Genomic DNA, 20,152 nt, shown 5'->3' with positions numbered 1-20,152 from the left:
AAGACAAAGGCTTAAACGAAAAGGAAACATCAACTGTGATAGTTTGAATATTCAATATAAGCAGCAACACTGGACTTTCAGCTTTACAAAGTCAGTCTTTCACATTAGCATTCAATCATGGCCGATATCCAGGGCTACATTTTTCTGTTCCTAATTTGGCTAATTTCCACCGTTCTCCTTCATGTACTATTCAGAAATCCAAAACTTTCTCGCCTTCCTCCAAGCCCGCTAGCCTTACCGATCATCGGTCACCTCCATCTTCTTGCTCCAATACCCCATCAAGCTCTCCACAAACTCTCAAATCGCTATGGACCTTTACTTCACTTGTTCCTCGGGTCTGTTCCTTGTGTTGTTGCTTCTTCACCCGAAATGGCGAAAGAGTTCCTCAAAACACATGAAAATTCCTTTTCTAACCGACCCAATTCTGCTGTTGTTGACTACATAACATATGGTTTACAGGGTTTTATCTTTGCCCCCTATGGACCTTATTGGAAGTTCATGAAAAAGCTATGCATGACTGAACTTCTTGGAGGTCGGACGCTAGACCTGTTACTTCCAGTTAGACGCGATGAGATAACGCGTTTTATGGAGCTGCTATCGCGAAAATCTAAAGCTGGTGAGGCAGTTGATGTTGGTGCAGAGCTCATTAGGCTTGCAAACAATGTGGCATCAAGAATGGCTATGAGCAGACGATGCTCTGAAAATGAAAATGAGGCTGCAGACATAAAGACAATAATTCATGAGATAGCAGAGCTCACTGGGAAGTTTAATGTATCTGATTTTATCTGGTTTTGCAAGAATTTGGATTTGCAGGGATTTAAGAAGAGGATTAGAGATGCAGCTGAGAGGTTTGACGTAATGATTGAGAAGATCATAGAGGAACATCAAGAGACAAGGACGAAGCGTCGGCAAAACAATGATGCAGGTCAACAAATGAAGGATCTACTTGATATATTGCTCGATATATCCGAAGATGAAAGCTCAGACATAAGACTGACAAGAGAGAACATCAAGGCTTTTATCCTGGTAAAACTCATGGCAGCCTCCTCTTGTTTACTTTTACCTTTTATTGTCGCAGTTGATTTCTGCAACAAGAATACCGCATCTACTACCATCAGGGTAGTCAATACATCAGACACAGGATGTTCATCAAAATAGTCAAAGGTCGAAACTAGATGATTGTTCATTTGATCTGCTCAAGAAATAAACGGTACACACAACAATTTTGCAGTTAAAGTATACTAAATGCCCTGTTTTTGTGGCAAGTGGAGTGAGAGTGCTTAAATTTTCTGCATGCTCCAGTGACTTAGGAACTTTTTCTCGTTTCCTTGCTTCCATGTCCATATCAGTGGCATGCTACTCTGTACCATAGGGTATTTTTAAATGAATGCATGCTTTGAAGTGCCGGCTTCCAAGTCCCAACCCCAAGTACCATATTCCTCGTCAGGAGAACATAAAAGAATTCAGAAGCTGTCAAACGTAATTAGGGGAGTTTTGGACTCAACATTAACCAACTAAATGAAGATTTCTAAGATGTGAACTCAGACATAGTACCGTGTGGGCCAACTTGGATTCTTGACTTCTGATTCAGATGATGTTCGGATGCTCATAGGCTTGCTTAACTTGCTGCAATTGGATTAAATATTTAATAAAAAAAAAAAAGATAAAAGAGAGAATTTGTTGCCCATGGATCACGGAATTCATGGATTTGTTTCATGGGCTTTTTAGTTAAACTTTTTCTTCACCTCAATCATCTTCCAAAGATCAAATTGCACGCTGAAAAGACACACCTAAAAAATTTTTTTGTCAAGTTCAGAAAATTCTTGGAGCTGGTTGAGAAACCCTCGTATTCTGAGTCAGTAAATATCATGTCTGTAGAGATCTCGTCCGATGAATGTGATAGGAAGTATGGCAGTTCAGTCTGATGATGAAATTGAAATCTGTTTCAAATTCTTGCAGGACATATTTGCAGCTGGGACTGACACTTCAGCCATTACACTAGAATGGGCACTGTCAGAGTTAATCAACCATCCACACATTATGCAAAAGGCAGTCCAAGAGATTGACTCTAACATAGGAAAAAACGGACTTATAGATGAATCAGATATTTCAAAACTTCCTTACCTTCAAGCTATAGTAAAAGAAACTCTGAGGCTTCATCCAACAGGGCCGATGATCGTAAGAGAGTCTAGTGAAGACTGCGAAGTTGCAGGTTACCACATACCAGCAAAAACTCGACTTCTCGTTAACGTATGGGCTATTGGAAGGGACCCCAATTACTGGGAGAATCCACTTGAATTTCGTCCAGAGAGGTTTGTTTTTGAAGTGGGGAATGTCAGCAAAAGCCAGCCAGATGTAAGGGGGCAGCATTTTCATCTGTTGCCATTTGGGAGTGGGAGAAGAGGTTGCCCTGGAACTTCATTGGCTTTACAAGTTGTTCAAACAAGTCTTGCAGCAATGCTTCAGTGCTTTGAGTGGAATGTTAATGGTGAAGGAAATGGTAAAGTGGATATGGAAGAAGGACCTGGTATTACCCTTCCGAAAGCTCGTCCTTTAGTTTGCGTCCCAAAGGCTAGGTTCAATCCACTTCCAATATGAAATTAACTAGTATTGAGAAACTGCAAATAATAAATTATGTTTGAGGAGGGTAAGGAAATTATATGTTTATGAAACTCTTCTCTTTTGTTTTGAATGAACTTTGATGAAATGCTTGTCATTTTGGATTACGTTCTTGTATTTTTTTTGTTTTGTTACACCTTAATAGGAAAGAATTATGCTTTGTTTTTTTTTTTTTTTTTTTTTTTGTATTTTCAGATTATGGCGAACAATTAGACCTCAACTTATAATGATTTCAGGGACAATGTTGATCATTTCTCGGCCTACTATAAAATGTTTTTGGTTGATGCTCATATAAACATTGGTGAATCATGAGAAAGATCTCACGAATTTTTTTTTTTTTTAAAAGACATGATATTTATGACTCGTGTAATTAAAGAAGGCGTGTTGTCAAAGATTAATTCGTTTCACAATCTTTATTAAGTAATTGGATTTCTAACACTAAGATGTGCACTTTTTTTAAGTGAAGTGATGCCTGAGATTACACCCTAGAACATATGCAATGCCTCTTGATAGTCATAATGTATATTCAGTACACTTAACCTATCAGCAAAAAATTCATTTAACATTTCAAAAACGAAAGTGTATAATAATTGAACAAAGTTTGATACACTTATAGGAAAAAAAGAGTTAATTCAGAAACTCATAATAATAATCACTTTAGCATATAATTGATTACTGTTTATATATCCATAATGATTTTCTTTCTTTCATGAAGTTAGATTGCAAAAATGGCACAGCCAAGTTTACTTAGACTTGTTTAGACAATTTTTTTATTTTTCTTGAATATTCATTATACACAATTTCTAATCACTTTTTTACTTTATATACATCACATTCTAAAACAAATAGTACGTTAATTTTTCTCCAAAAACTCTCCAAAAAAAAAACGATCCAAACATCCTCTTAATCTTCAACTCAAACACTCATTGGTAGATATCATTTCAGTTTTCACTCGTTCTTTGGTAGGAATGGCAATGGGGGCGAGCGCTTGTCTCGTGGGAGGAGTAATGGGGCGAGGGGGATTTTTCTCCCTCCTCCCCCCGACTGTTTTAAATCCCTCGTCTTGTCCCTCGTTTCAATTTATTAATAAAAATAAATATATTATATTATATAATCTAATAATAATAAATTTAGAATATTCAGCAACTAAACATAACCTTTATTCTATTTCTATCCAAATTCCTAGTTGACATTTGGCACAAGCATGTTACCTGTTCTACGAGTATTCCCAAATATTATCTATACAATCAAATTGAGTTTCTTAATTTTCTTGATATTTTATTTCAACACTTTCTTATTTCATTTTTATTTTTTCACTTTTTTCACCTTCATATTTTATTTTATTTTTTGAATTTAATTTTGATCTATTGAATAAACACTTCTAGAAAAAAAAAATCAAATTATCATCCGCAAACACTTGTGGGGAAGCGGGACGGGGGACGTTTGGGCCGCCGTCCCCCGACCTGTTGCCATCTCTGTCTTTGGTTCAATTTTGCTGTTGCTCCTGTTTTATTTACTTTAATTTTGTTGCAACAGGGATGGCCCGGGCCTGCTGCTAAGGTACAAGTCTTATCCACAAACTGAATTCTTCTATTTGGGCCCCAACAATCATTATCCAAATAAACAAATCCTCAATAATAATGAAATAAATAAATCCAGTGGCTGAGTTGGCACAATGCACGTGCGCTCCACATTTTCTCCGGCTCCACCTCATCAATCCTCATCCTCCGCCCACAATTTTCTGTTCTTGCCCGAAAACTTCCCACTCCTCCCTCTCTACCGCCCAACTAAACTGGCATCTATTTAGTGCTATATTCTAATGCAAAAAGCAATTTCCTCAATCACTTTTATCTTCTTATCAGATCCAACTAGAAATTTATTTAACCTTTTTTTTGCTCATCAGCAATCTTGTAGGTCTAAAGCTGTAATGTATGGACCATTTTCAATGATGGATCTAATTTGCATTCTTTGATCGTTAAAATTGATCTTTTTTATTGTAAAAAAATGAATCTTTAACCTCTTATAAAATTTTTTCTTTTATTTTTTTTTATTGGGAATTTTGAGTGATTAAATTTCTGGGCTTGGCTTAACAATGGTAACTGTAAATCTGGGAATGCTCCACTATGTATTGGATCATGTATATGGTGCGGTTCTGCACAGAACAAAGATTACCCCGCCATTTTTTTCAAGAGGGTGGGGTGGAAATAAGCTTGAGCTATTTGAGAGAATGATAAACCAGTTATTCCCAAATGTTGAAGGGCAGAATTGGCCTCCCATGTTGGTTGAGCCCATATGGAAAATCGTTTGGGAATCCAAGGCAGCTTGTTTGAAAGAAGGGGTGTTTAAAACGCCTTGTGATGAGGAGCTTCTCAGTGCATTGCCTACTGAGAGTCACCATGGAAGGGTTGCGTTTCTTGCTCCAAAATTTGTTTCTCCTCATAGGATGTCCTGTGTGGTTCACCTTGCCGGTAATGTGCTGTATTTTAATTCAATTCAATGCTATGCTTTATCTTACTAGAAGATTTTGCTTTTGGTTGGCTATATTATTCATGATCTGATCATTGGTTCAGAAATTCGTCTTGCTATGATTGCTTAAATTTCTCAATTGTTGTAGTAATATGGATTAGGAGAGAATGAAGAGTGAGTTAGTTCATGTAATTGCTGAATTTCAATTTAAGACAAAAAAAAAGTGAAACTTTCTGTTCTGTTAATTGTGGGACTATATATCTATCTGTGTGTCCTTATATTGTGTGTTGACCAGTATGATATTTTCAGTGCACATGAATGTTAATTTTTAGAACTCTCAAAGGTTCTGATTAAGCAAGTATAAATTGTAATTTTACACGGTAAAATTTAATGTCGGATTTGCAATATGATTTGCTTACTTCTTAATTTAGATGATTTGGCCTTTCAATTTCACGCTTATTGCATTTATCTGTGGTTTACTCCTGATACTAAAGTTTCTTCTATGGTTTATGTTTTCAGCATGACGGGGACTATTTCTTAGTTTTTGTTGAAGGATGAACACAAATAACAAGTAATCGTTTATCCACCTTTAGCTGTGTATCATTGTTTAGGCTATATCATAGGATCTTACACCAAATCTATGCCTCGTTCTGTTGATTTTTTTCCCCTCAAAGCCTAGGCCTCCTGTTGCACTTCAGTAATTAAGAAATATGAAACTTTACAAGCTAAGATCGTTCCTTGTCCAGCTAATGTCAGTGTCCCAGGAACTAAGCACTTTTGTATTCTCAAAGTTAACAAGAGGGTCAGTTCTACCTGCCATAGTATGTATTAGCTTTATTCACAATAGGAGGTGACAGTTCTCATGAAGCTTAAATTTATTAAACAGTCTAGTGCATTTTCTGTGCTAAATAATGACTTCTTGGACAATGTTTTGCAGACTTAATGTGGAGTGTAATTGCTTGCTTTTGGTTTCGCTGTGAAACAAGAGAAAAGATATGTTCACAGTCAATCACTGTTGATATTATAATAACTTCAGACATATTTTTTTCCAGCATATTTGCATGTGAAACATTTTCAAGCAAGGAGAACTGGCATATCAATATTATGGCTGATAAAGAGGAACCTAGTAAATTATATCAGAAACTTGAATTGTTTTGAACTTATTGAAGGACATGGTTACTGAGGTTCTTATTGTCTCAAATCTTAGTGAAGATGTTGAGATAAATCGAATCCCAATTCCAAAGGGTTGTATATTCTAAACCTGGTATTAGGTACTAGATACTTCTCTTAGAAACAAGATTTCTTGAACAGATGTAACATAGAAAGGTCTACGATGCAAGGATGTTTTGCCACTGTACAAGTGAAAATGATATATCTGCTTACGATTTGCCTTTCTGTTAAATGCTACAGCAGTTTGAATTGTTGTTGTGCTGGATCTCTTTGCTGGTTGTCCTTTTGGTTTTAACTGTTTGTTTTTCTGCTGATGATAGATTTGGTACATCATGAGATATTTTATTTTCAGGTACTGGAGATCATACTTTTGAACGAAGATTGCGACTTGGTGGACCATTGCTGAAGGAGAATATAGCAACCATGGTACTTGAGAGGTCAGATAAGTTTTGCATATTTGTAAATTTTTGAGAGCAGATCCAAAAAGTTTTCCTTGAAGATGCTTCATATGATTATTGCATCTTATTGGCGATAAACATATTTTGTAGTCCCTTCTATGGAAAAAGACGTCCTTTTCTTCAGCGTGGTGCAAAACTCTTGTGTGTGAGTGACTTGCTGCTACTGGGAAGAGTCACAATTGAGGAGGCTAGAAGTCTTCTGTATTGGTTGGACTCTGAAGCTGGGTTTGGAAAAATGGGTGTATGCGGAATTAGCATGGGTAAGACTATAGCCATTTTCTTGATTATAGGTTGATAAGTTTTGATTTTTCTTAGCATTCAAGTATCCTCATCTCCTTACCAAATTCTCCTGAAACTCAAGAAATTTACTTGTGAACATATAGCCAGAGGGAAAATCATAGGACTTGTGGACAAGTAGATTGAATAGGTCTAGTCATCATAGTCTCATGAATTAACTCACTCATTTGGCAAAATTTAGTCAGAAAATTGGAGGAATTTGAATGTTGCCTCTTGTTTGAGTTACTAATTTGTAGATGAAAGAACTATTTTTCAATTAGCTGTATCAGGAAGATTCGAGAAAAGGCTATAGGACAAACTTTTGGAGAATAAGAAAAGACATTGACGTAGCTTTTGGCTCTTTTCTACTTTCAAATTTACTTTTATATGATATCTAGGGGGAGTACATGCAGCAATGGTTGGATCTTTACACCCTACACCTATTGCAACTCTCCCATTTCTCTCTCCACATTCTGCTGTTGTGGCATTCTGCGAAGGGGTGCTAAAACATGCCACTGCATGGGATGCGCTGAGAGATGACCTTGCTATGGAGAAGGCTGCAACGACCCTCGAGGAAGTGAGAGACAGGATGAGAAATGTGCTCTCTCTCACAGATGTCACTCGGTTTCCAATACCCAAAAATCCCAAATCTGTTATATTTGTTGCAGCCACTGTAAGTGTTAGATCCTGCTGTGTGACTATTGATCTGTATTTTGACAACAACATGATTGCATTTGACAAGAATATGATTGCATCCTTAAGTTTTTGTCCCCTTTGGCAAAGTTTTTACATCTTCAATCATTACATTCTTTCTTTTTCCACTTCACGTTTGTCTTCTTCAGTAGCCATGTTTTGAATGAACATTTCAAGGAAAAACGCATATAAAGACTACTTAAGTAGGAAAGGCTCTCAATCTGTCTGACTTCAGTTTTGTTACTCTTGGCCACATAATTAATTGATGCATCAAGTTTGTATGTACAGCAAGCCAAAGCCTTTTTCTGTTTCAAAATTAGATGATCAGAAGTTTCTGCTTCAGTCACTCTTTCTTGGACTGGTTTCTGAAATATGAATTTGTTGGCTTTCAGAGCATTATTGCCCAAAAGCTATTTGCTTTTTGCTCAAAGTTTACTCAAGAACTGGTGTTATATTGAAAGAATTGTTTTGGTATGGCTCAGTAGCAGTTTCAATATTGGACATAGTTATGTATTATGCGCTGCCAATTTCAGGATGATGGATACATTCCAAAGCACTCGGTGCTGGAGCTTCAAAAAGCTTGGCCTGGCTCAGAAGTGAGATGGGTTACTGGTGGTCATGTCTCATCCATCCTTCTCCATGGCGGTCAATTTCGCAAGGCAATTGTTGATGCCCTTGACAGATTAGAGTGGAAAGAAGACCCTTCATGACAATGGCTTAGCTTGTGAAGAGGAAACCTCATAATTAGGTTGGTTTTCTTCTTCATTCCAATACTCAGTTAACTTGTATACTGAACTGACAACAGAACACTACAAAGCTTTTTAATGAACCAAAAAAGCTGCCTCGTCTGTTTATCTTCATCTTTACTCTGTTTCTTGCTTCTTTTCTTCCGCTATGTTGCAAAATCAAGAAAAGTCTTTGGGCACAGACATCAAATAATGAAATATTAATTGTAAGCAAGCCACTTTAAAATTTCCTCCTTTTTTTTCTGTGCAGTTTTTGACATCATCATCATAGTCCGTCTACTTGATCAAACAATAAAAAAATTTAGTTGGACCATTTACAGTTTAATAATAACAGCACAAAGCTGATCAGTTTGCATGAGGGTTAAAATTCACCAAACGGCCTTGTTTGGACAGCAATTTTCTAAAGAAAAATTGCTATGTTTTCTATGAATTCATTTCCCAATCACCTTTTTACTTCACATATATCAAATCGCTACAATAATTTTCTACAAAAAATCCAGAAAAATGCAACCCAAACAAGGTTTCGAGTAATTGTGTATCAAATCAAAATTTCAATTCTCTCTTATGCGTAATGTGACAAATGTTAGCTGCTAATGCAATAATGGAGATTAAGATGATTGTCTCAGTCAAACTCTGATGTGAAGAGAATGTAAGTATTATATCGTCTATCCCCTGCAACGTTGTGCTCTGTACCTGTTCCAAAAAAAAAAGTCAAATTTCAAGAAGGGTATCTGCTGGCTAAATCTGTAGCTAACTGGAGAAGCTTTATCAGGGGAGGGTAGTACAAAACAGCAATGGATGGTAGGAAGATTAGAGAACCAAAAAGCTACTAGTCTTTGACTAATACATGTTTCAATTTCACCCCAACGAAATACGCGTAATGACTTCTTGTTCTTCTCAGCTATTTTTCGTGGCCATGAACTGCTGCAATGAATGATCTTTCTCTTTCTCTTTTTTCCCTCTTGTTTTGTGAAGTTTCGCTCAGAAGAAAAGAGAAAAAAAAGCAGAAAGTTTGAAGTTTCAACAAACGAAATGAAACATAGCGGATAATGAGGACTAGAAACTCATCTCCCTGCAGCACTAATAATTGCTCAATCAAAAGCTTAAACATGACAAATTCTGGATTGCACTGACAACAACACAATACATGTCAAATGTAGATTTGGAAGATGCAGTTAATTTTGACTTCACTTTTTATTTAACTTGATTTTCAATGTCGAGCCTCTAGCAAGTTGATGAGGTTGAAGGTCAAGATTTTCTATCGACAGGATGCTAAAAAAGATTTGGACGCTAGAATTAGACTCTTTCAGAAGAGAAGAAAGTCCAACCCAACGATCCTTGTCATGATTGCTATGTCAAAACCCAACAGATATATTCAATTTTCTTGCTTTTTAGGTTTGTACACCTTTATCCAATTTTGTTCAGATTGAAATTAGTTGGTAGAGAAGAGACATGCCTTGAATTATCTACCCGGGGGATGGAAAAGAGTGACATATCTTACCATTCAAAATTCACTAAATTTCCCAGTTAATTAATCTCTTCAATTCACTATTTGGATACCAATCCAATCCTTGTAATTTGCCTTTAAGAAATAAAACTACTCCCTCAATGAAAAGATAGAAGAGAAAAGAAGAAGCAAGAACTGGAGCTTTTAAGGCGAAAATTACAACTCACTCAAGGCCAAGCTTAGCCGGCCGGGCAGCAGCCGAAGGCAAAAACTGGGAGATGGGAATCCAGAATAAAAACGAAAGGGTTAGTGTGGCCAGCAACTTTAAGTTTTCTTTAAACCTCTTTCAATAGGTATTAACACAAAGAAAAGTATTCATTTGACTTGAATGACGATTGGTTGTTTGCAACCATTTTCGCAATGTTCTTCAACGACAACTATTCAAATATAGATTGGATATCCCATTCGTCTTTCCATATCATATTTATCTCCAACGAATACAAGTACTCTTCAAATGTTAAACATTCAAAGTAAAGTTTTGTAGCTTGTATATAGCCACTAGTATAGGCTAAACATCGTTGGAAGAGAATTTTCAAGAGGATGCTTTTTGCTGTTCCAAAGGGTCTAGTAACACGTGCATATTAACATATATAATTATGTTTGTAATCAATCAAATTAAGGGTTTGTTTAGGGTACAATAGCTTATTGAAAAGTAATTCGCCAATAAAGCTTTTAATAAAAGCGCTTATTAAGGGCTTTTAAGAATATTATTTGGATATATTGCTCAGTAAATACTTATTGCATTGAATAATGCACAATTTGAAAATTCTAAATATATTTATCCCTTTATTTAGCTCATAATATAGGATAAAATGGTTGAATTTATTGTTTTATTTTTTAAAACACAAAAACTATTATAAAAACATCAAATCCGGACTTTTGTTAAAAGTGCTTTTAACACCAAAAGTTTCATTCCTAATTTCATAGGATGGTATTCATCAAAGGTTTCAAAAGTACTTTTATTAATTAAAAATGCTCTTTTATCAAAATCGCTGCAACTCCGAATGAGGCTAAGACTACTTCTAGTGTCACTTGCATTTTTCTGAAATGCTTATAAAATGCATAATCCGAGTGACAAATTGTGTCATTGCCGGTATTGAAGTAGACATTAATTCAGATGGCGGCCCGTAATCTAGCTAAAACCTGGTCTATGTCTACACGTATAGAACCAGTAAAAAGTACCTAAGCAATTAGTCGTACAAGAAGCATGCACTTGCACTCAAAACACTATAAATAGTACGTAGTATTTGTTGCGGTCCACAGCATCCTTGATTAACAAGTTGCTTCAGTATCAGCTATGAAGACTTCATTTTCTGCATTCACAGCTATTCTCTCCCTCTCCCTCCTCCTCTTCCTCTCCCTGCCATCTCCATCTCTAGCTGCCGCGAAATGCAACGCGGACGACAAGAAGGCCCTTCTTCAAATCAAAGCAGGCCTGAACAACCCCTATTACTTGGCCTCATGGAATCCAAGCACTGACTGTTGTTCATGGTATGCTTTGGACTGTGACTCTAAAACTGGCCGTGTCATTCATATCACCATCTTCGATGACAACAAAGTCTCGGCTCAAATTCCGGCTGCTATCGGCAACCTTCCGTATCTGGAGATGCTAGATATGAATAGACTCCCAAATCTTGTTGGTCCAATCCCATCTTCCATTTCCCGCCTGACTCGTCTCAATTTCCTTAGACTGAAATCGAATGGGCTATCAGGGCCAGTTCCTTCCTTCCTTGGCCAGATCAAGTCCCTGACTTTCTTGGACTTGTCATTCAATCAGTTCTCTGGTTCAATCCCTCCTTCACTTACTCGATTGAACTTGCAAGGCTTCGATGTCAGCCATAACAACCTCTGTGGCCAGATTCCGCAAGGTGGGAAGTTGCAGAGCTTCGCTTCCTCAGCATATGATCATAACAAATGCTTGTGTGGTTCTCCTCTTCCTGCCTGCTAAGTTTCCATTGACTCTGGGGAGTTGAGGAAAGGAACATTGGCTTACCCAAAAAATATCCATCCCATATTGATTGCACTGCCACATGTTCACTTACTTTCTGGTTGTTGCTCAAGAGTTAATAATGTTATTATTATTACTATTTAAATAAGATGTCGGCATGAAGCTAATAACTAAAACATCTGTATCCCGTTCTGTGTAATGTATAATATGATCCTTGGAATAAAATTTGTTCCACCAGAAGTGGAATGTTGTATGAAGATTCTCGTATCTGAGAATTGAATTCCTTGGTCTGATTAGTATATGGGGAGTGAATTTAAAAATAAGGACTTGAAGTGTTGTTTTGTTGGTGAATTTTAACGAGTCCTCAGATGCACATAAAGAATGACACTCGAGGAATTGAGAACAATTCATGATGATTTCCGGAATATTCGTCGCACACCTTTAAAGTTCTTTTACAATTTTTTTTTAATAAAAAAGATCATTTCATTTAATAAATCTGCAAACAATACATCAATTAAAAAAAAATATGTCGCAGATACATATAAATCTAAAATCAATAGATATAAAAGATCTAAGAAATCGATATAAATAAAAAAAAACATTGATTCTCCTACATATTTTCTATCCGAATGAATCATTGTAATCCAATACATCCTAGCATGTCTTTTGATAGCCATATCTATCTGATTAAAATAAATTCAAGTTTAAAAAAAAAATTTAGGTTTGACAATCATCGAAAAATTGCAGATCTATGGAATCTGTGGCCCTGAATTGAATAACCTTCCACGTTACTCTTCTTTTCATTCAATGAATAGCTTAGGGAAACGAATAGGACCATCTAAAAGGTGTAACACATGCCAGCTAAAGCTAAACTAACTTTATATCAATTACTTGGGGACCCCTCCTATCCTTTGTGATCATCCTGCACACTGTACACAAATCTATGCACAAGTCACTCTCATTTACTTAGCTACATTCACATTTGGTTCACTCAGAATTAGGAGGTCTAAGAAAACAATTTTTAGATCCCTAATGCATTGTTTAAGAGTTAGTTAAATAGCAGTAACTGTTTAGGTTTATCACACTTGCAGTAAAAGATCACATATCCCATTATCGAAAATAGAGTTTATTTTTATGCCATATAATACATGGGATACAATCTTGCCCTGGAATTATTATTATTTCTCAGTTTCGTGTGGAAACTGCAAAAGCAAACCTGACATGAAATAAGTGCATTAAATATCATGACAACTGTTTATTTTTTTTAACAAATCCCTGCTTCCTCAGTCCCAATTTTCTGAAAATCACTTGCAGGCAGGAAGAGGGGCACCACACAAACATCTGTTATGGAAATAAGAATACAAGTCGAAGCTTTGCAGCTTCCCACCTTGCGGAATCTGACCACACAGCCTGTTATAACTCACATTAAAGAACTGCAGACCCAAATTAGTCAAGCTCTGTGGAAGACTCCCAAAGATTTTGTTATGGTTCAAGTCCAAATATATCAAGTTCTCCGAAAACTCCACCTTGGATAGATCAAACATGAACAAATTCCTCGACAAATCAACAAATTGCACGGTCTTGTTCTTGCCAAACAAGAATGACGCATCACCTTCGAGCCTGTTGCGTGACAAGTCAATCCTCAGTGAGAAGTTTAAGCCACCAAAAGACCTTGGAATTGTGCCTGTGAGCATGTTGTGGGAAAGATAAATATCAGGAACACTATTTCCAAATGCGAAGTTCCCGAACGATTCAGGGATGTTTCCGGTGAGTCTGTTGCGGTCTAGGTGAAGTGCAAGGAGGTTAGGGAGCTCAGAAAGCGAAGGAGGGATGGAACCAGTGAAGTTGTTGAATGACAAGTCCAAGAAAGTCAGGGTCTTGATCTGGCTAAGGAAGGAAGGAACTGGGCCTGAGAGATGATTCCAGCTAAGTCGGAGGAATGTTAGATGAACGAGCTTGGTAACGGTAGATGGGATTTCGCCAGTAAGATTTGTAAGCTTATGAAAGTCCACGTTTTGGAGATATGGGAGGTCGCCAACAGCAGGTGGGATTTGGCCGGAGATGTTGCCTGCAAAGACGGTGAGAGCAATGACACGGCCAGTATTTCGATCACATTCCAAAGCATCCCATTCACAACAGTCAACTTTAGGATCCCAAGAGGCCAAATGGTAGGGATTGTTTAGGTCTGCTTTGATTTTCAGGAGGACCTTCTTATCATGTGAGTTGCACTTGGGATGTGCACAGAAAGAAGGAGATGGTAGAGACAGAAAAAGGAGGCATGAGAAGGCGAGAAGGGCTGCTGATGAATAAGAAGATGAATTCTTCATTGTTCTGATTAGTTTGGCTATTGTTACAGTATAATACTTGATCAAGCAACTTATTATTCGTGACTGCAAATAAGTGTAGCATATATATAGTAATGATAGTACCAGTGCAGGGATTTGCTTAGTTGATTGCTTGTGATTTTACTCAAATTTTCTTTTCTGGGACAGATTACAGGGAGAATACATTCTGGCAAGGTTGCTTGTTGACTGATTTGGATTTAAGTACAAGTAAAGCCGTAGTTTAATGAGAATAATGCAATTTATATATATCTAGTACAAGCTAGAATGCAATATTTTATGTTTTCAATGTGAAATCATGATGTACAGCACAACAAATTAGACCTTTTGTAGTGGTGCCTGCCGACAAAGCATATTCTTTTTTTTTTTTTTTTTTTTTGATGATAAGCACATGCTTATGTAGGCTAGAAAAAAGGGTCAAAGCATATAATTAAACAATAGCATGAGCAAATGCAAATCAATTCACTACAGCCTTACTGCTGTTTCGTGGAAACAATTGAAAGGCTGATTATGCAATAATTGGATTAATGATGTTAGTTAGTCAACACGTGCAAGTTGAATTAATTCAACTCTCACACGGCTAGAAGAAATTTTTTTGGTCAAAGCGTTTCATGCAATTATTACAATACAAGTCGTATCTTCAAGTTTCAGCGTGGTTAACTTACCATCATATCTTTTAATTTATGCCACAAAGAAAAAAAAAAGTTTGCCATGTGATTCGGCATTAATTCAAGTGCTAACAAGAATACACGATTAGCAGTTAAACATTAATATAAGTAAATCTGAAAATCAAGTATAACAATTTTTAGATAGCTACAATAACATATTATTGACAGCTAAATTAGCAATTTGTGATTAAGACAATCAGAACTAAATTATCATCACCATTTTTTTTTGGTAGGAAAGATATATATATAATATAGGGTTAAAAGCAAAAAAATCCCTTGTGGTATTTTTTTAATACCTCATGTTTTAAACTAAATTGTAAACTAATAGAATTCGTTAAACTTAATGAAATTCGGGGACCTCATGTTTTAAACTAAATTATAAACTAATAGAATTCATTAAATTTAATGGAATTCGGTGGACTTTTCTGTGTATTAAATATATCACAGGAGATTTTTTTTATTTTTAACCCTATAATATATAATGAGAAATGTCGGTTAACGTTTACAGAAGGAGGCAAGCAAAAGCTCCTACAGTCAGTCATCTACTAATAATCTCTAGAAATTGAAATGGGTTTCAAAGACAAGACAAGACAAGGATGTAAACTCTTCATCAGGTGTTGCATCCAATTTTGCCAGAAAGTCCGCACACCGGTTTGATAAGAATTGATATCATGATTGGCCTGTTCAAGAATTTCAGTACTGTCACTTGAGATCCCAGCAAGGTCGATCTTTATTTAGGGAAGGGGCAAAACGTCACATGTCATGAATACAACCCGTCAAGCACAGGAAGATAGGATAATCCAAAAAGGTGCTACCATATTTTAACTTGTCGATTTGTTTCATCCCTTTGAATGGAAACTGGAATGCAACAAGTCATAGACGTGTAGGGACTTCTCATCACATGCAAGGTTCCAATATATACATATATATGTATGTATATATCACACACATGTTAGTCTAGATCTGGACGGTGATTCCACAAACGGAGCCATGAGTGTGTTTGGATAGAACTTGTTTATCCAAATGTGATTTGTTTATATCAGAAACATATTTTTTTTTTTATCTTTTCAGTTATCTTTTTATCTGAATTACATCATATCAAAAAATATTATAGTAATTACTTTAAAGGGTAAATTACATTTTACCCCCCTGTGGTTTACCCTTTTTTTACATAACTCCACTATGGTTTCAAAAACTATACATAACCCCCTCATGGTTTGGATTAAAGTGTCAAAGTAACGGAAATAGTCACTCATAACGGAACTTCTAAAAATGTCGAAATTACCCTTATAAATACATGACACATTAACCCCCTATGATTTTTATATTTTACCATATAACTCCCTTATGGTTTAATATTTTACCATATAACCCCCTTATGATTTTCAAAATATACACATAACCCCCCTTGGTTAATACATAAATTTCAACCTTACATAAGGATATTTTTGACATTTTAGGTGACGCCGTTACGAGTGACTACTTCCGTTACTTTGACACTTTAATCCAAACCATAACGGGGTTATGTATAGTTTTTGAAACCATATGGGGGTTATGTGAAAAAACGCTAAACCACAGGGGGTAAAGTGGAATTTGCCCTACTTTAAATAACATTTCAAATAAACCTTGGCCTTGAGATGGGGCCAGCATTCTCTCTTCCTAAACTTAAAGATTACATAAATAAAGCAAACAAATAAATGAATAAATAAAAGTATTAGTATCAAAAGGAAACATAGATAAAAATTTGTTTGCTGAAAAAAATGAAAATTTGGATATGTCACGCATGACGTTAATTGTTTGCGATCGTTAATGACCATTTTTGCTTGAGTTCACAAGATTAATTATGACCTAATTTTACCGATACTGACTCATTGTAACTGTCTAAAAAATGCTATATTTTTAGATTTAAATTAGTGATTGTTGATAATCCCATCATTGCATGAATGATGTGAAACATCGAGCGCCACGATTTGGACCTAACCGTGTACCGTCAATAAAGCTATCCAAAAAGCATTTTAGGGTTCTTAATTAGGGTACCCGTCATAGATTTCTCTAGTAATTTTATTTATTGTTTTTATTTTTTTTGAAGAATTATCTTATTTTATTCCCATATTTATTTTTTGGTATCCCTCATGTTTTATTCTTTACTTGGTTTTTGGTAGTTTTGTACTTATAAATAGGTTTAGTTGTAAGAGATTCTTATCAAGTTTTGACATATTTATCTTAAAAACTTTGTGTCAGTTGATTTACGAAGGATTTTTTGTTGGTTGATTTATCAACAATTTTTTTGATTGCGCTTGAAACTTCTTTTTCTATGATTCTTTTTAAATTTGTCATGAATATTGTTCATATTACGCTTTCTGGATATGTATTTTGAGTTTTATTAACTATGAACAGCAACGTGGAGAAAGAGATTATTTGAATGGTACAGGACGAGAGAGTGTGAATGAGAAGTCTGAATTCGAGAATTCCCGCATATACTAAAAAAAAAATGATAACGTGTCACCACAAGCACAGCAAAAAGAAAAAGAAAAAAAAATTAACACCCTTCTCAAGAGTATCAATATAGGCATGTTAGTGGTTTTAAAATCATCACCGACAGTTGCTTTGAAAGGTGAAATTGAACTCCAGCTTCCAGGGATTAGGAAAAGTTATTTCTACTGTTCTAGAACTTCTGATAATGGTTTTGTTTCAGTTTCGATTTCTTTCAATTACAGTTTTGATTTCTTTATATTACTATTTCAATTCCTTCTAATTACATTAATCACTTATGATTATAAAATTGATTCTAAGATAATATGACAATGAATTTGAAATAAAAGAAACTAAAGACATAAATTTTAAAGAAAAGTAAACTTTATTCAAGTTATTTTAGGAGAGTGGAGGAGGGAGGAGGGGAGGGGTGACGCAACTGCAAGGAGGTAGGGGTAGTTGTTTACTACCATTATCTCACCTCCGCTGCTTCAAATTAACTTCAATCCTCAGCTTATATTTGCATACATAATAAACATACAAATTCTAACATATAAACCGCAATCCAAATACATCTTATTCTCGGATGCAACATAATGAAAGGCTAGATGGCTGATGTCATTTGATGTCCCTGCCATGGATTTCTCAGAAATCACTTGCAGGCAGGAAGAGGAGCACCACACAGGCATCTGTTGTGGAAATAATTATAGCTGTCGAAGCTTTGCAGCTTCCCACCTTGCGGGATCTGTCCACAAAGCCTGTTGTAACTCACATTGAAGAACTGCAAGTTCAATTCAGTCAATCCAACTGGTAGACTGCCGAAGACCTTGTTATGGTTCAAGTCCAGATACGTCAAGCTGTTTGGAAATTCCACCTTGGAAAGATCGAACTCAAACAAATTCCTTGACAAGTCAACAAATTGTATTGTCTTGTTCTTGCCAAAGAAGAATGATGGATCACCTTCAAGCTTGTTGCGTGAAAAGTCAATCTGAATAGAGAAATTCACGTTGCCTAAAGACTTTGGAACGGGGCCACTTAGCATGTTGTGAGACAGAAACAGATCAGGAGTATTTCCAGCGAACCTTCCAAAGGAATCTGGGATACTTCCGGTGAGTTTGTTGCGATCCAGGTGGAGGCCTAGGAGGTTAGGGAGCTCAGAAAGCGAAGGAGGGATGGAACCAGTTAAGTCGTTGAATGATAAGTCCAGGATAATGAGGTTCTTGAGCTGGCTAAGGACTGAAGGAACCGGCCCCGAGAGATTAGTCCAGCTAAGAGTTAGCTCTCTGAGATGAACAAGCTTGGAAATGGCAGATGGGATTTGGCCTGTGAGATTTGTAAGTTTATGAAACATTAAGTTCTGGAGATATGGAAGGTCTCCAACTGCAGGCGGGATTTCGCCAGAGATGTTGCCTGCGAAGATGGTAAGAGCAATCACGCGCCCAGTGTTGCGATCGCAATCCAAAGCGTACCATTCGCAGCAGTCTACATCTGGATTCCAGGAGGCCAAGTGGTAGGGATTGTTAAATGCTGCTTTGATCTCTAGTAGGACCTGCTTGTCATGTGCGTTGCACTTGGCATGGGCAGAAAGAGAGGGATATGGTAGAGATAGGAATAGATGGAAAGACAGGAAGAGAATGAATCCAACTGAGGACTTCATTATTGATTGGTTTGGCCAGTCTTGCGCTGCCTAACAATAACCAATTCTGATATATATAGAGTCTAGTGTCTTTGCCAGTTGCCACACGACAATGTCAGCAAGTGGATAAGCTTTTTATCTCAAACCTAGTCTGGGATGTAAACAAGTCTAATCAAATCGAACATTCTAGTATTCAAACTTATTTGATTATTTTAACGAATTTGAAAATTTGATCAAATTTGATTTGTTTATTTGCCGAATCAAAGTTGAATGAGTTTTTTTTAATTATTGAATTTGAGATCAGTTATCGAATATAAAACACTACTCAAATTGAGCTTGACTAGTTAACGAATAAGATTCGAATGAATTCTTATCAAATCGAATTCGATTCGAGTATCAAGTAAACCGGTTCATCTTTCAATCTGAATCTAGACCAACTACCTGGCCAATGAAAATTTTATCTCATGTCAGGTAATTGATTTTTGATCCACGAAAAGAATACGATTATGGGGTTCTTGTTTGTACAATTGACAATATCAAACTGGTCAAATACTAACTACTGGACTTATCAAGTAGTTCATCTAGAATAAGATTTCTGAAGAGAGTGTCCCACTTATCCTATTCTGCAATCTCCATTATGCAATTACTACTGTTTTGCGAATTTACGGCTTCATCATTCAATTCAGCGAATGTTAAGCGCGCCCCTATCATAAGTATAATATATATTGAACATCTTTTTCACTCACATCCTGACGTAGATAAGAAATATGCTTTAACTTGGGTCTGATTCAGTTAAACAATATGTCTCCTTGTCTAAAATCGAGATGGTTTACATATGAGGAAAGGTCAAGCAGACATGGATAACAGATCGTAGGATAACTTTTGAAGGCTAGTTAATGTTTCCGAGTTTGACTGAACTGCTTTTCCCTGACACTGGCTGCGATGATACAGTTCTTCGATGAATGAATGTGCACATACCCTGTAGGATTTTCTATCCCACATCGGAAATGGGGTGGGGGGTTGGGTTTAGTGTATATAAGTCTCCTAGATGCCTTCAAAAATTGCCGGCTTTTGAAGGTTGTTCAGGGATTCATGGTTTATTTACGCAAAAGTCTGAGTTTCTCTCAACTTTGGAAAAAGACAGAAAACTC

The 20,152-nt window shown here is 36.3% G+C and overlaps 5 protein-coding genes across 5 annotated transcripts; 3 read left to right on the top strand and 2 right to left on the bottom strand.

The window, feature by feature from the left end:
• LOC113691885 (cytochrome P450 93A3-like) lies at positions 1–2,726 on the top strand. The gene is made up of 2 exons (XM_027210211.2): positions 1–1,026; positions 1,960–2,726. The coding sequence occupies exons 1-2, from the start codon at positions 118–120 to the stop codon at positions 2,596–2,598; spliced, it is 1,548 nt and encodes a 515-aa protein (XP_027066012.1). The 5' UTR covers positions 1–117; the 3' UTR covers positions 2,599–2,726.
• Positions 2,727–4,332: 1,606 nt separating this feature from the next.
• Positions 4,333–8,542, top strand: LOC113694314 (uncharacterized). Its single transcript, XM_027213230.2, has 5 exons — positions 4,333–5,087; positions 6,608–6,692; positions 6,804–6,973; positions 7,388–7,662; positions 8,216–8,542. The coding sequence occupies exons 1-5, from the start codon at positions 4,712–4,714 to the stop codon at positions 8,390–8,392; spliced, it is 1,083 nt and encodes a 360-aa protein (XP_027069031.1). The 5' UTR covers positions 4,333–4,711; the 3' UTR covers positions 8,393–8,542.
• A 2,657-nt stretch (positions 8,543–11,199) lies between these two features.
• LOC113691693 (polygalacturonase inhibitor 1-like) lies at positions 11,200–12,140 on the top strand. The gene has a single exon (XM_027209957.2). It carries the CDS (start codon positions 11,233–11,235, stop codon positions 11,881–11,883), a length of 651 nt encoding a protein of 216 aa, XP_027065758.1. The 5' UTR covers positions 11,200–11,232; the 3' UTR covers positions 11,884–12,140.
• Positions 12,141–12,993: 853 nt separating this feature from the next.
• LOC113691689 (polygalacturonase inhibitor-like) lies at positions 12,994–14,294 on the bottom strand. Its single transcript, XM_027209952.2, has one exon. The coding sequence runs from the start codon at positions 14,208–14,210 to the stop codon at positions 13,188–13,190; it is 1,023 nt and encodes a 340-aa protein (XP_027065753.2). The 5' UTR covers positions 14,211–14,294; the 3' UTR covers positions 12,994–13,187.
• A 3,437-nt stretch (positions 14,295–17,731) lies between these two features.
• On the bottom strand, positions 17,732–19,064 carry LOC113692848 (polygalacturonase inhibitor-like). Its single transcript, XM_027211436.2, has one exon. The coding sequence runs from the start codon at positions 19,020–19,022 to the stop codon at positions 18,018–18,020; it is 1,005 nt and encodes a 334-aa protein (XP_027067237.1). The 5' UTR covers positions 19,023–19,064; the 3' UTR covers positions 17,732–18,017.
• Between the last annotated feature and the right edge of the window lie 1,088 nt (positions 19,065–20,152).

This window comes from Coffea arabica, chromosome 6c, assembly GCF_036785885.1.
Source record: "Coffea arabica cultivar ET-39 chromosome 6c, Coffea Arabica ET-39 HiFi, whole genome shotgun sequence".
NCBI classification, from domain to species: Eukaryota; Viridiplantae; Streptophyta; class Magnoliopsida; order Gentianales; family Rubiaceae; genus Coffea; species Coffea arabica.
Note: the sequence above shows the minus strand (reverse complement) of the source record. Positions and strands in the feature narration are given on the sequence as shown.